General features: G+C 40.0%; 1 protein-coding gene and 1 pseudogene across 8 annotated transcripts in view; both read left to right on the top strand.

Annotated features, from left to right (window-relative positions):
• Window positions 1–8,350, top strand: part of RGS7 (regulator of G protein signaling 7) — a 556,614-nt gene extending 548,264 nt beyond the window's left edge. For all 8 annotated transcript variants that reach the window (XM_064383646.1, XM_021666925.2, XM_021666924.2 and 5 more), the window contains one exon: window positions 7,651–8,350. In XM_064383646.1, coding sequence (XP_064239716.1) covers window positions 7,651–7,701 — 51 coding nt within the window. In that variant the 3' untranslated portion in view covers window positions 7,702–8,350. The remainder of the gene's footprint in view (window positions 1–7,650) is intronic.
• Window positions 8,351–10,638: 2,288 nt separating this feature from the next.
• Window positions 10,639–14,976, top strand: LOC105711082 (52 kDa repressor of the inhibitor of the protein kinase-like; annotated as a pseudogene).
• The last annotated feature ends 561 nt before the right edge of the window (window positions 14,977–15,537 follow it).

Genomic DNA, 15,537 nt, shown 5'->3' with positions numbered 1-15,537 from the left:
CTTATTTGGAGACTGCGATCATGGTAATGTTTAACAGCTGTCTGTTATTACTTCATCAGTCCAGGTGACTTACAAAATCATAGAGGAAGGCATAGAAAAGCACTAATGCAGGTTCAACCAGCAAGAAGAATTCAGAGAGGGAACCGGCAGAGTTTAGGGGTACTTAGAACACTTCAGCAAGGACATAGATAAGAAGTTCATCTTTGAAGAGTGGGTAGGGTCTGAACAGGTAGGCGCACAGACAGGTGACCAGCTGAGACAGCAGGAGGTGCAAAGGTCAGCCAAAGAACCACTTCGTGGGTAACAGTAAAGAGTTTGAAAGGCCACAGAACGCAGGTAGTGAAGGATTTTGAAATCCAGGCAAAGATGTTTATATTTATAAGTGAAACAGAGGCATTTTCAACATGAGAGTCAAATAACAAACATCTAGCATCCCTTAGTTTAGACTCTGCTAAAAGCACTCCTTATCCCTGGTTCAATAAGTGGAAAAAAGGGCTATTTTTTTTTTTTTTTTTTTGAGACAGAATCTCAGTCTGTCGCCCAGGCTGGCATGCAGTGGCGCAATCTCAGCTCACTGCAATGTCCGCCTTCCAGGTTCAAGCGATTCTTCCGCCTCAGCCTCCCAAGTAGCTGGAGCTACATGCACGTGCCACCACACCCAGCTAATTTTTGTATTTTTAGTAGAGACAGGGTTTCACCATACTGGTCAGGCTGGACTCGAACTCCTGATCTCAAGATCCGCTGGTGTTGGCCTCCCAAAGTGCTGGAATTACAGGCGTGAGCCACCGCGCCCGGCGACAATTTTCAAAATGAGAATAAAATAACAAATGGATAACATCCTTTAGCTCAGACTCCTAAAAGCACTCCCTGTCTCTGGTCCAGTAGCATCTCATTTTGCCATCATATGGTCAGCTCTTTTTATTAACATAGCTGTGGGATCAACAGTTGGATCACATAAACCAGTGGCAAGGCAATGACAAGATTTTACCTTTCTTATTCCCAGTCCCTCCCCATAGTCTCTGCAGCCTGCAAGGCACTCTAGAATATACGTCCGAGCTACATCAGCATATGGCAGAGACTCAGAGGCAGTGGCTGATGACAAACAAGCAGGAATTGTAAAAGGATAGCAAATGGAGGTTAAATTTTTTTTCAAAAAAAAATCTAAAAGATGCTGATAACTGTCTTTTCTGTAAGCTATTTCGTGGACACCCTCTAAAAATCTGCCCTTTACATGGTGGCACGTGTCTGTAATCCCAGCTACTCAGGAGGCTGAGGCAGGAGAATTGCCTGAACCCAGGAGGCGGAGGTTGCGGTGAGCCGAGATCGCGCCATTGCACTCCAGCCTGGGTATCAAGAGCGAAACTCCGTCTCAAAAAAAAAAAAAAAAAAAAAAAAAAATCTGCCCTTTATTTCTGCTCAATCTCTTCAGTGTCCTGTAGACTGGAAAATACCACTGATTTATTTTTTTTTTTTTTGAGATGTTTTGCTCTTGTTGCCCAGACTGGAGTGCAATGGTGTGATCTCGGCTCACTGCAACCTCCGCCTCCTAGGTTCAAGTGATTCTCCTGCCTCAGCCTCCCGAGTAGCTGGGATTACAGGTGCCTGCCATGACACTTGGCTAATTTTGTATTTCTTTTTAGTAGAGACAGGGTTTCACCATGTTGGCCAGACTGGTCTTGAACTCCTGACCTCAGGTGATCCGCCCACCTTGATCTCCCAAAGTGCTGGGATTACAGGAGTGAGCCACTGAGCCCAGCCATACTGTGTGTTTTTATGACAGCAATAAAATAAGTGGACTTAGTCACTCAAGCAAACGTAGCTTCTCTCTACTTACTTTGTGAAGAAAGGATTGCAGGAGAGGAATATAGGAATTTGCTTCCATCTCCCTAATGCCCCAGGCTCTCAGGGCTACTTATCATCAACTTTCTGTTACTACTTTAAGACCAAGAATGTTTTGTGGTTTTTTTTGAGACAGAGTCTCCCTCTGTCGCCCAGGCTGGAATGCAGTGGCACAATCTCGGCTTACTGCAACCTCCGCCTCCTGGGTTCAAGTAATTCTCCTGTCTCAGCCTCCTGAGTAGCCGGGATTACAGGCGTGCACACCATGTTCTGCTTTTTTTTTTTTTAAAGTAGAGACTGTTTTGCCATGTTGGCCAGGCTGGTCTGGAACTCCTGACCTCAAATGATCCACCCACCCCAGCCTCCCAAAGTATTGGGATTACAAGCGTGAGCCACTGCACCCAGGCCAAGAATGATTTTTTTAAAAGTTAGGTAAAATGTATACCTTTGATAGTTCACTAGGAAAAGTTAAGGGCAAATACATAGGTTGTTATTTTTGTTTTGAGGGTGTTTCCCCGATTCTAACAAAGTCTCTACAAACCATTGAGGACAGAAAGGAATTGGTTTGGTGGAGGGGAAGTTTTACTGTGACACGATAGAGAACTCTCTTTGTTTATATGATGATTGTATTACAGACTAGGATGATGCTCTCTATTCACTTACTTGCCAGCTGAAGTCTCAGCTTTATTTTGTCCTGAAACTGACTATATGCTTCTTTTTCTAGCGTATTGTCATTAACTAGATATCACAAAATCTCCTAGGATCTTGAGTTTTTGTTATGTTCTGAGTATATTCATCTTTCGCTATAGATTTTTGCTTCTACTATAATCTGTTTCCTTTAGACTCTGACGGGAATATTTAAATCACATAACATGTAATCATGGGATTAAAAATAAGTATTATTCACATAGAATGATTGAATAATTGTAAGCAACTTGGTTTTTAAAACGTGCTATTGATGAGGGTTTGTTAGCCTTTTTAATTTCCGGAATTAAGAGTTTAAAACTTAGCTATAAAAATTTCTCAGATTTGGCCAGGTACAGTGGCTCATACCTGTAATCCCAGCACTTTGGGAGACTGAGGTGGGAGGATCACTTGAGCCCAGGAGTTTGAGATCAGACTGGACAACCTAATGAGACCTCATCTCTACTAAAAATAAAAAATCAGCGAGGCTTGGCGGTGCATACCTGTGGTCTCAGCTACTCAGGAGGCGGAGGCAGGAGGATCACTTGAGCCTGGGAGGTTGAAGCTGCAGTGAGTCGTGGTCACACCCCAGCCTGGGTGATAGAGCAAGACTCTATCTCAAAAATTTAAAAAATAAAAAAAATTATTTCTCAGATTCTTCCATTTGGAGAAATTAGGAAAAGATCGTTGACAGGGGCTGGTTCCATACAGCATCCAAGGGATGGCACTGAAAATAATTGTTACAAAATGGCTGACATGCAAATATTGTACCGTGTGTACTTCCCTGGAAGTGACCCGTGTTCTTCTTAACTTCATACATTGCAATAGAGTGAGCAACCAGAAGCACACACACAATCGTTTCTTGTGTGCACTAGAGTAGGGCTTATGCATTTCCTTTCCAGTATATGAATAAAGCAGGATTTGCACATGGTTTGCAAATAGATCTGAGTGATCGAAATCTTGCAACCCAGATGGCCTATTGGACATTCATGCTGTCTGCTTTGACCTCAGTGCTGCACCTAAGATCTTTTAACTGTTCATTGTACCCTGGTTTGCCTTTTAGTCATCTCAATATACAAAACAAATATCCTATTGCACACTTGAGAAATCTGTACCACACACAGAGGTTTGTTTTTTGAGATAGAGTCTCCCTCTGTCACCCAGGATGAGTGCAGTGGTGCGATCTCGGCTCACTGTAACCTCTGCCTCCCTGGTTCAAGCAGTTCTCCCTGCCTCAGCCTCCTGAGTAGCTGGTATTACAGGCACGTGCCACCACACCTGGCTAATTTTTGTATTTTTAGTAGAGACGGAATTTCACCATGTTGGCCAGAATGGTCACAAGCTCCTGACATCAGGTGATCCGCTCACCTCAGCCTCCCACCGCACCCAGCCCACACAGAGTTTTATTGTTAAAATACACCTGTCTCATTTCTGCCCATGGTTATGCTAATATCACAAAGCTCTGGGTTTACTGTGGGCCTGTATTTCTCTATGGGCTTCTATGAAAAAGTGTTTTTTAATTATTTCCTGTGACAAAAGCTTGTCAGGCTTAACTCGTATCATATCCAATTTTTAATGAAGTCCATACCAGGTCAAGTACCAGTAGCTTTGAGGATTTGAAGATATTTGAAAAAATAAAAACAAAACCGTAGAAAGAGAACCATGTTTCTTTTTATTACATTGATAAAGACAACAGTAGAGTTCATTGTCCAAATTTTAAAAATGACTGTGTCTGAGTTTCAAATGGCTTCCAATTTCAATATAACTATTTCACTTTTTTTCCCAGAATTTCAAACCAAATCACATTCATCTGTGGTTTTAAAAGAAACAGTTTTATATTAGCAACTTTCCCCTCGTCTTCCACTGTCTACAAATTTATTCCTGTGCCTTAACCAACATGTACTGACTGATGTGTACCTTCCTTCATCCCACAAAGAGTGAGCACTTTTTTTTTTTTGAGACAGAGTCTCACTCTGTGGCCCAGGCTGGAATTCAGTGGCCTGATCTCCGTTCACTGCAACCTCTGCCTCCCGTGTTTAAATGATTCCCCCACCTCAGCCTCCCGAGTAGCTGAGACTACAGATGTGCCCTGCCACATCCAGCTGACTTTTCTATTTTTAGTAGAGACGGGGCTTCACCATGTTGGCCCAGCTGGTCTTGAACTCCTGGCCTTAAGTGATCCGCCCGCCTTAGCCTCCCAAAGTGCTAGGATTACAGGCATGAGCCACCATGCCCAGCTGAGTAAGCACTTTTTAAAGATAAATTATTCAGTCTCAGAATAGGTATATATGCACACGTGTGTACAATTCTATTCATAGCACAGAGACTACAGTAGTATACACGGGAAATAGCATTGTATTTAAGAACTAAATATTTTTTATTTCAACATCATTTGATTAATTTATTGCCCAGGATTCTGGTAGAAAAGCAGTATAATTTTAGCTTTCAATTTGTTTGTAACTTTCTGTCCTTCTCAGAGTCAGAATAGTGACTGGATTTGGGTATCCTAATGAAGAGAGCGTATAGTGGTAGTACAATAATTATAACCATAGTATAATAAGGTAATAGCCAACGTAAACTGAGTGCATAAAGTGATCCATGAATAGTTTTAAGCAATTTACTTGTATCAGCCTTCAGAACAAGATTTGAAAGTAAGTACTATTATTATCCTCATTTTACAGATGAGGAAATAGGCGTAGAAGTAGGGGCAGCATTTCAGTCCTTTATAATCAGCTATAACAAAATGCCATAAACTGGGTGGATAGCTTATAATCAAAATAAATTTGTCTCTCACAGTTCTAGAAGCTGAGAAGTCCAAGATCAAGATGCTGGCAGATTCAGTGTCCAGTGAGGGCCCTCTTCCTGGTTCATAGAGAGCCATTTTCTTACTGTACCCTTACATGGTGGAAGGGGCAAACAAGCTTTATTGGGCCTCTTTTATAAGAGCATGCCTGTAACCCCAGCACTTTGGGAAGCCAAGGTGGTCGGATCACCTGAGGTCAGAGGTTCAAGACCAGCCTGGCCAACATGGCCCTGTCTCTACTAAAAATACTAAAAATGCAAAAAATTAGCCGAGCGTAGTGGCGCATGCCTGTAATCCCAGATATTCAGGAGACTGAGGCAGGAGAATTGCTTGAACTCAGGAGGCGGAGGTTGCAGTAAACGAGATTGCACCACTGCACTCCAGCCTGGGCGACAAAATGAGACTCCATCACAAAAAAATAAAAATAAAAAACAGCACTAATCCCATTAGTGAGAGCTTCACCGTCATGCCTGATCACTTCCCAAAGCCCCCCACCTCCTAATAGCATCATACTGGGGAGTAGGTTTTCAACACATGAGCTTTGAGGGGGACTAACATTCAGACCAGAGCAGGCAGGAGTGCATATTTTGTTTATGAAGCAGTCTCTTGTTAATAAACTGACATCTCTTACTGCTGTTTCTCCAATAAAGTGAATAAACGTAAGCCTAGTGGGAAATACCAACATTAAACTTCGATACCTTCTACTTCCAGTTGCTGAAAGCTAAATTAAGGACTCTTTTTCCCAATTAAGAAAAAACTAAAAGAAAATGGTGCATGATTTTCATTGCTGCTGTTTGTGTTGGCAAAAGGGCCTTATCAGTAATTATACGGTGTGTAAAGAAAGGTTGGTTATGGAATTACTAATCTTTTCTTAAACATATCCTTCTTTTCCCAAAACGTGGCTGCTATGAACTATTTGTGCCCCCTCCCCGCTCAAATTCACATGTAAATCCTAACCTCTAGGGTGATAGTATTACGAGGCAGGGCCTTTGGAAGGTGATTAATCATGAATATGAAGCACTTATGAATAGGAGCTTTTATTAAATAGGTCCCAGGGAGCTTATTTCTTTCTTCCATTATCTGAGGACACAAGAGAATGCACCATTGATTAATCAAGAAGAAGGCCCTCACTAGACAAAGAATCTGTAAGCATCTAGATCTTGGACTTCCCAGCCTTGAGACTGTAAGAAATAAATTTCTGTTGTTTATAAGCCACTTCGTCTACGGTTTTCTGTTATATCAGCCCAAACAAACTAAGACAGTGGCCATGAGAGATGATGTGTCTCCCATCACCACTGACCCCTTTCTAAAACTAAGCCGTATCAGGTAGCAAATCAAGACTATTGCTATGACTGTAATTTATTACTAATATATTTTTTCCAATTTTTTATTTTTGCTTATTATTTTATCTTCTGAGAGATACAAAAATCCATTAAATAACTGGCCTGCGTATTTTTATAATAGAACATAAAAAATAAGAGATAGAACCAAAACCACCAGTTTCGTATTCCAATCAAACATTTCAAATTTCTTACCTCTCTAGAGTACTTGTAATGAACAGAAACGGTGTCGACTTACAAGATTTCTAAAACATAAGTATGTCCTTTATGTAATCGTATGATATGTGGAATCAGAATAGATGAGATTTTTTCTTGGATTAGGGTTGGAAGAAGTCAGGTGGGAAGGGACAGGAAGACATCAACAGCTGGAAGCAGGGAACAAATAGAGGTTTATCTTCAGATGTATAATCGGCATCTTTTACTCCATTATTATGTAGGATAGGGGACAGATTCAGTTTTAAGTTTCATGAATCACACCCTCAAAAACTGCACGTTATTTAATTAAATCATACATACCTTCTACAGTTCCAGATATTTATAAATGTGACATTAATTTCCACCACTGAACAAGAATGCATTCACATTGTTCCCTTTCAGAGCAGCTTACTAAGATTTGTTGTAACGTGTTTATAACCAGTTGGGAACCTAGGTGTTGCTTCATTGCTAAGCCTTGATGGAACATTTATGGATATGTTTTATGATTTGCTAATCTGTGCTGTGAAACCATCAGTCTGTTTGCAGTGGGGCGGAAGGACTTGGGAGGGCAGGCGGGTGGAGGGAGGGAGGATAGTTTTGTTTGATGTGTCAGTGGAGGGAGGGGGGAAGGCAGGTTGGTCATGAAGTTTGAACTAAGATGGACTTAAAGGGTTCACTTTTGACCCTTACACAAAAATCAGTTACAATAAATAGTTGCTACTACTAAGCAGGTTTTCAGTGATCATGCTTGATTTTCTTTCTTTTTTCTTGTTTTATGTATTTTCTCAGGGGAAATCTCTCACGTCAAAGAGGTTAACAAGCCTTGTTCAGTCTTACTAAACGGATCATCTTGTAGCATGGATGCAGACTGGAATCATTGCACATACTTTGTAGCTCGCTGTTGTGACCTGGAGCAGAGGACATTAGACCAGGATGTTGCATGAGCAAAGGACCTAAATTGTTATTTTTGTGTGTACATTCCATCTCCAGTGGACTCTTTACCATCTCGATGCCTCCATTCCAAACCGTTGTCTGCTTTCTTTCTCCTTCTACTATGCTGGATCTGTGTCTTTTCCTTTTTAACAAGTTCAAGTGAAGTAAAACCTTTTCTTTTTTCCTTCTCTCTCTCTCTCTCTCTCTAAGCTTCTGCTAGACACACAGTTCACTGAAAATTCAGTCAGTCACAAACTGGAAGAATTGTAAAAGAAAAAAAGCATTTATCAATAAGTATACATATGGCTTCACATTTATTAAACAATAAATTAGCACAGAAAGTTTCATTTCACCAATGTATCCACAGTCAGAAACACACTCATGTCTTTGTCTGTTGTCTGTACATTCTCCGTTAATGTTTCTTGCATTTATTTTTATACCATATTTAAAGAGGAAACACCTTTTACTCCAAATGTATTAAAGTTGATCCTTTCTCTGTAAATTTGTGTATGTTTATATTGTTGTTTTATCTTTCATTAAAAGATGCAGAATCTCATTGCTTTTGTAATTTTGACTTCCATGCTAACTAAAAATAAAAATAAAAAATGATAATAATGCTGAGAAATCCACAACCCACAACCGCAGAGGGGGTTGGACTTAACCGCAGAGTTAAATTTAGGTTGTCACCTTGAAATTTGTTTCAGGGTTTCAAGACAAGCTTGGATAGTACAGAAGACATGGGCAAATGGAAATAATTTTTTGGAGGTGTACCTGAGACTTGGTAGATTCTTTTTCTCCCATGAAAGAACAATGCAAATTGACCTTCCACATTTTCAAAGCTATTTATAAGGCCTTTCTGCCTCATGATGAATATGCATCTGTATGTTTTGCAAATTAGTATTTCTGTTCTAATTAGGCTTGAGTGTGACTTATTAAATCAAGTACTGATTTGTTCTTTAAAACACAGTTCTAAAAATATCATAGGCCAGTGCCTCTTAACTTTTTGGAGGTTACAGATTATTTTGAGAATACGGTCACCTCTTGGTATCCCTGGGAAATTGGTTCCTAGACCTCCTCAGATACCAAAATCCACAGATGCTCAAGTCACTAATAAAAACTGGCGTAGTATTTGCATATAACCTACATAAATCCTCCCATATACTAAATAATCTCCAGATTATTATAATATCTAATATAACCTAAATGCTATATAGTTATGTTTTTAATTAATATAACTTTAATTGTTGTATTGCTATTTTTATTGTTGACTTTTTTCAAATATTTTCCATCCAAGGTTGCTTGAATCTAAAGATATGGAACCTGTGGATATGGAGGGCCAACTGTGTGATGTAATTAGTAAAATTTACTGACTGCTTATTAAGTGCCTGCCACTTCATTGAGAGTTTTCCATGGCCACAAAATTCTCACATTTAATCATCACAGCAGTCCTATAAGATCATTTCTGCAATTTTGAGAACACTGAAGCAGAGAGAAGTTAAGTAACTTGTTTGAAGTCACCTAGCTAAGTAGTGGACTAGGATTACAGGAGAGGAAAAAAATCTTTTGTTTCTTCCCTTCTAGGTTCTCAGCTGTGGCTCTGTAACAAAAGACAGACTAACAAGAGAAAAGCATGCAAATGTACGTAATAGAAGTATTACGTGACATAGGAGACTTCATAAAGAAATGAATACACTGAAAAGGATTAAACCTGAGTGTTTTGTTGTACTAGGTTTGATGAAAAGTCATGGGAAAATGTGATAAGGCAGAGGGGGAGGCGCTCAGGGTAGTAAACTGGGGGAAACTGAGCAAGGCCTGTTCCTTCAGATTCCTCTCAGCGTCCCTCCATCTTCAGGGAGACGAATGCTCCATTTTTCTGGGTATAGGGAGGGTGTCTCTCACAGGAGGGTCTTATGACCTGCTTCAAGGGAAAGCCAGAGAGTCCTCCTGAACCTGCCATTTCTCAAATTTCTTCAGCTTAAAATATTCAATATGCCAAGGTACCATATTTGGGATAGCGCTCAGAAACCCCCTCAGCATATAAATTCAGGCAGTCTCACTGCAGGGCCCCCTATACTGCCCACCTATCCATTATGCCACAAACTGCTTTTGATAAAAATTGGGTGAAAATACACATACACTCACAGTGGTACTGAATTTTAGGACATTCACAGACTAATTAATCCCCATAGCTCATCTGTGGACCCCAAGTAAATAACCTAACTCACTTGAAGGGCGGCATCAGTGACAAAAAAGGGTTACCCAGCCCAGAGATTGGCCTGACCTGTTTGCTTTCGCCTACACCAAGGCTCTGGTTATTTAAAAAAGAGATCAAGTTATTAATGGTTGTTACTTACTGTAGGTAAATTTAAATTCTCAAAAAATTTACTATTATTGGTGATAAATCAGCAGTGGAGTCTGTTGGTTAGTTAATAAAACTATCACAAAATGGAAGAAATTTGATAGGAGAAATTTATATATAAGCTATAATCTAAACACTGTAAACAGTATAGGAGAGATTTAATTATATGCTCATGTGTTTTGTTTTGTTTTGTTTTTTTTAAAAAAAAGAATCCATAAAATACAAATAAATTGATAGACTTTCTCCCTTAAAATCACTTAATTCAGGACAGTCTTGGACAGACAGCACTGAAGTTAGATTAAAACTCTAGTTAGTAGAAACATATTTTAAGGAAAACAGTAATCCTATAAGAAGAATATGGTATTTAAACAATGAGCCTTGCACAAATACGATTGGTTATTTCAGTCCTTAGAAGTCCATCATCCCTGGCAATTCCAAACCATGGAAAAATTCATCTTTACTGGCATTTTCAATCATACGAAATGATGGGGGAAAAGAGAAACCCTCAGGCAAGTATCCCCAAGTCAGGAATTCCTAATAAAAAAAATTAGTTTCTGAGTTCAAGTACATAAAACATTTAAATAGCCTAATGACTCCATTTAACGTAGTCTAGACAAGACTCGGATACAAAGCAAAGGTATTTCAGGAGAAGCACAGAAAAGTTTTGGAGTTCCTTGCAGTTCACTCCAGTAAGTCCTTGGCCTCTGCCTCCCACCCTACCCTAAAACCATTTGATCTCTAAGGCATAGAATAAAAAATCTCTCAAGTTTCATTTAATAAAATTTGTTTTAAGGCTTTTTTTTTTTAAACTTTGAGACTATCAAAAAAAGTTACCCTCCAATAAACCAGAGTTTCTAATCTCACAGTACAGAGCTATTTTGATCCTCTAAATTGCATTGACCCAATTCTCCTCTTAGCGATGTTACAGTAATGTGTTCTGTGGATCTGCACAGGATTTTCTGCTTGAATCAAAATAACAGAAATATGGCCAGCAACCTTATCTAAGCTGCATCCTAAAATAAATGAAGGCAGAAACCTTCCTTCTTCATAATGAGCAGTGTGAGACTTGATCTTGCTACTCAGGACTCACAGCTGTGTCCTTGGGGGCTCCTGGTTGACTGCTCACTTCTCTTTACATGATGGTTTATGAATAATTTTGGTCTACTGAGAGAGGCAAGTTTTGGCTGCTAGCATGAATTTAGTCTACCTACATGCACTGATTGTCTCCACACAGAAGATTTTATGTCCTTAAATACACATTTGAAAGAGCACATTGAATATCTAGTTGGTTTACTGTTGTCTGTGACTACCTCTTTGCACATTTTCGTAGCCCTCTAAAACATCAGCCAGAAACAGCCAAAGCTACCAATCCATCCCCTACGCCATTTTAAGAAGTGGTGCATAATAATGAAGAATTTAAAGAAAAAGAATAGAGAGGAACTATGTTCATGTATTATATACACACATATACACAAACAGGTATCTTATACATTTTACTGTACAACCACATATTTGTATATTGTTGTTGAAAATATGCTCTAGAACTCATTTTTTAAAAGGCATCAAATAATATATCAAATATAAGATGCTTACGTTTAAAAATCAGATTAGAAGAAAAGCTTGCACATACCCTTAGATATTTTGGGGAGTTTCTCTGGAGCTGAAATGTGTAATGTGTTTGCAACTTCATTTTCAAAAAGGTCATTAGAAGCTGGGAAAACATAAATACTTCTTGATTTAAAAATTGATTCACAGGCATTGTGGGAAGGAGGCAGCAGCGTCCCCGGCAGGCAGGAGCGGCACCAGCGGCAGCAGTGGCGCAGTAAGTCCTCCCGGCCACTCACAGCACTGTGGAGCCACGTCCCCAGCCAGCCTCAGACAGTGGCGCCCCTCCTGGACCCTGCAGCTTCTTGCCCACCTGCCCCTCCCCTGCGTCAGAAGGCATGTCTGCCCTCCCTGGGGGCAGGCTGATTACCTTGAGGAGGCGAGCGGGCCACGATTCCGAACTTCCGCACTGCTCCCAACTACATTTGGAAGAGCACGCAGCCCGCCCTGGCCTTCTTCAGGTTGCAGCAGGACCTGGCCAGATGCCAGAAGTGGTTGAATTGTTGGAGAGCAGACTTAGAAGATAGAACACCTGATCAGCTAAATAAACATGATCGATTATGTGCCAGACATTTTGAGATGTCTGTAATCTGTAGAAGTAGTCCTTATAGGACAGTTCTTCGCCATAATGCAATACCAGCAGTATTTGAGCTTACCAGTCATTTGAACAACCCACGTAGTAGACACAGTAAACGAATGAAAGAATGTTGATGAAACTTCCTAACAGGAACAAAAACATAAAGAAACCAACAACAGCAAGACCCAGAACTCCAGTGAAGAAGTGGATGAAGGGCCAGATGAGGACATCTTACCTCTAACCCTTGAAGAGAAGGAAAACAAAGGATACCTAAAATCTCTATTTGAAATCTGGATTCTGATGGGAAAGCAAAACATACCTCTGGAGGGGACATGAGGCTGATGAAATCCCAGAAGCTGTCTTTACTCCAGATGATGTTGAGGTGCTGCTCGAATGCCGGATAAATTCTGGTGAAGAGGTCCTGAGATAGTGCTTTGAGACAACAGCAGTTAGCACATTGTTTTGTTCAAAAACACAGCAGAAACAGATGCCAGAGAGCTGTGAGAGCCGTAGTACGGAAGAAACTCTCATGGAAGTGAGAGACTCACACTTCTTTTCCAGTATCACTGACGATGTACTGGATGTAGGGGCACCTGCCTGTGTTGATGAGGTTGATGAGTCTCATAACCTAAGAGGGGAATTTGTAGGCTTCCTGCCTTATGAAGCTGATGCAGAAATTTGGCTGTAAAATTTCACACTATAACTGAGAAGTGAGGATTAAATATGGAGTATTGTCATGGCCAGGCTTACGTTGTGTCTAGTGAATTTTCTTCCAAAATGAAAGTTATTGCTTCTAGCCTTTTAGAGAAATATCTCCAAGCTATCTACACACTCTACAACTCCTGTGCCTTATATATGTGATTGGTAAAATCACTACCTGTTACGGGAGTATCTGTTACATTAGAAACAATTGAGGAAGTTTGTTCTTTTTTCCATCGATCACCACAACTGCTTTTAGAACTCGACAGTGTAATTTCCGTTCTTTTTCAGAACAGTAAAGAAAGGGGTAAAGAATTGAAGGAAATCTGCCATTTTCAATGGACAGGCAGGCATATGCTTTTGAAATTTTAGTGGAACTTCTGCAAGCATTTGTTTTATGTTTAGGTGGCATAAATAGTGACACAAATATTAGATGGAATAACTGGATAGCTGGCTGAGCATTTGTACTCTGCAGTGCAGTAACAGATTACGATTTCACTGTTACTATTATCGTTCTTAAAAATGTGCTATTTTGACCAGGTGCAGTGGCTCACACCTGTAATCCCAGCGCTTTGGGAGGCCAAGGTGGGTAGATCACAGGGTCAAGAGATCAAGACCATCTTATCAATGTGGTGAAACCCCATCTCTACTAAAAATACAAAAAATTAGCTGGGCGTTGTGGTGTGTGCCTGTAGTCCTAGCTACTCGGAAGGCTGAGGCAGGAGAATCACTTGAACCCAGGAGATGGAGACTGCAGTGAACCAAGATTGTGCTACTGCACTCCAGCCTGGGCAACAGAGTGAGACTCTATCTCAAAAAAAAAAAAAAAAAAAAAAGTCCTATCATTTACAAGAGCCTTTGTGAAAAATCTCTAGGGGCAAACCTCTGATGTCTTTTTTGCAGCCAGTAGCTTGACTGCAATACTGCTTTCACTCAATGAAACGATGGAAAATATTGAAATTTATCATGAATTTTGGTTTGAGGAAGCCACAAATTTGGCAACAAAACTTGATATTCAAGTAAAACTTCCGGGAGATTCCGCAGAGCTCACCACAGTAATTGGAATCTCAGCTAACCTCCGAGAGTTACTCTAAAGAAACCCTAAATATCCCAGCAGTGGAGCACATTATTCAGAAACTTAAAGATATAATCTCAGAACAGCACCTCAAAGCTCTTAAATGCTTATCTCTGGTACCCTCAGTCATGGGACAACTCAAATTCAGTACATCGGAGGAACACCATGCTGCCATGTGTAGACATGAGTTACCCAATCCCGACATGCTCTCGGCCAAGCTTCATCATTGGAGAATCAAATGGAAACAGGGGGAAAGACATAGAGCTTCCATCCACCATCTATGATGCCCTCCACCTGCCTGACATGAAGCTTTTCCTGATGTGTATGCATTGCCGAAAGTCCTGTGTACTCTTCCTGTGAAGGCTGAGAATAAGCAGTTTGAAAATGGATGAAAGCATCTTAAAGCATACTTGAGGAACACTTCGACAGACCCAAGGTTGAGTAACTTGGCTTTGCTTAATAAAAATTTTAGTATAAAACATGATCTGGATTTAATGGTGGACACATATATTAAACTCTGTACAAGTAAGTCAGAGCTTCCCACAGATAATTCAGAAACTATGGAAAATACTCAAGAGACTCTTAAAAATAGCCTTTCTTATATTTGATATTTGGAAGAAAAGCCGTAAGGTGTATGTAGCCACTTAATTACTTAATATTTTTGCCTATAGGTCTCCATTGAATACATTAGCCATTGATAATCTACTTGTTTAAATGCCCCTGCTTGAACTCTCAAGCTTTGAAGACCTATCTGTTCTTCCAGAAGAGAACACTGAAAATGCCATGTTTCACTTCCTCATGATCTCTGCTGGTGGCCCTCTGGAACTGTTTTAGTTATTTTAGACATAACATTCATTATCACTGTGGATCTCTACTCGTTGGGTGTTGAATTATCAGTTCTTTGAAGAAATATATTTTGAAGAGGTGTGGGAGGAAGGAATACACTTTTTAGAATGTTATAGTGAAGCCCACAATTGACCTTTGACTAATAGGAGTCTTAAGTATGTTAAAAATCTATACTGGACAGTTACAAGTAATTACCAGAGAACGAGAAGCCTGTGAGCTCACCAGACAAGGATTTCAATGTAGATTTTGTCTTTCGCAAATGAACCTAAAGGAACAAGTTACAGTTAAAGTTTGAATGAAAGAGCCTGTTGTTCCACATCTAGTTGTTGCTGTTTAAATTCCCTTGTGGAGCCTACATCTTCCTAAGCTTTTTAGCGGGTATAGCTTGAACTCTTCTGTTTCATGGTTAAGACAGAATCAGAGGCTACGAATACTGACGACTGATTTATCGTTTTTTTTTTTTCTTTCTTCATGACTCTTATCTACTGCCTCATCTTGATTTATAAGCAAAACCTGGAAAACCTACAAAAATAAGCGTTGTGGTTTATCTAGCAATATGGAAAATATTGCTGTTATTTTTGG

This window comes from Aotus nancymaae, unplaced genomic scaffold (genome assembly GCF_030222135.1).
Source record: "Aotus nancymaae isolate 86718 unplaced genomic scaffold, 86718_ANA_hifiasm-v0.15.2.pri h1tg000032l_0, whole genome shotgun sequence".
In the NCBI taxonomy this organism is placed as follows: Eukaryota; Metazoa; Chordata; class Mammalia; order Primates; family Aotidae; genus Aotus; species Aotus nancymaae.
Note: the sequence above shows the minus strand (reverse complement) of the source record. Positions and strands in the feature narration are given on the sequence as shown.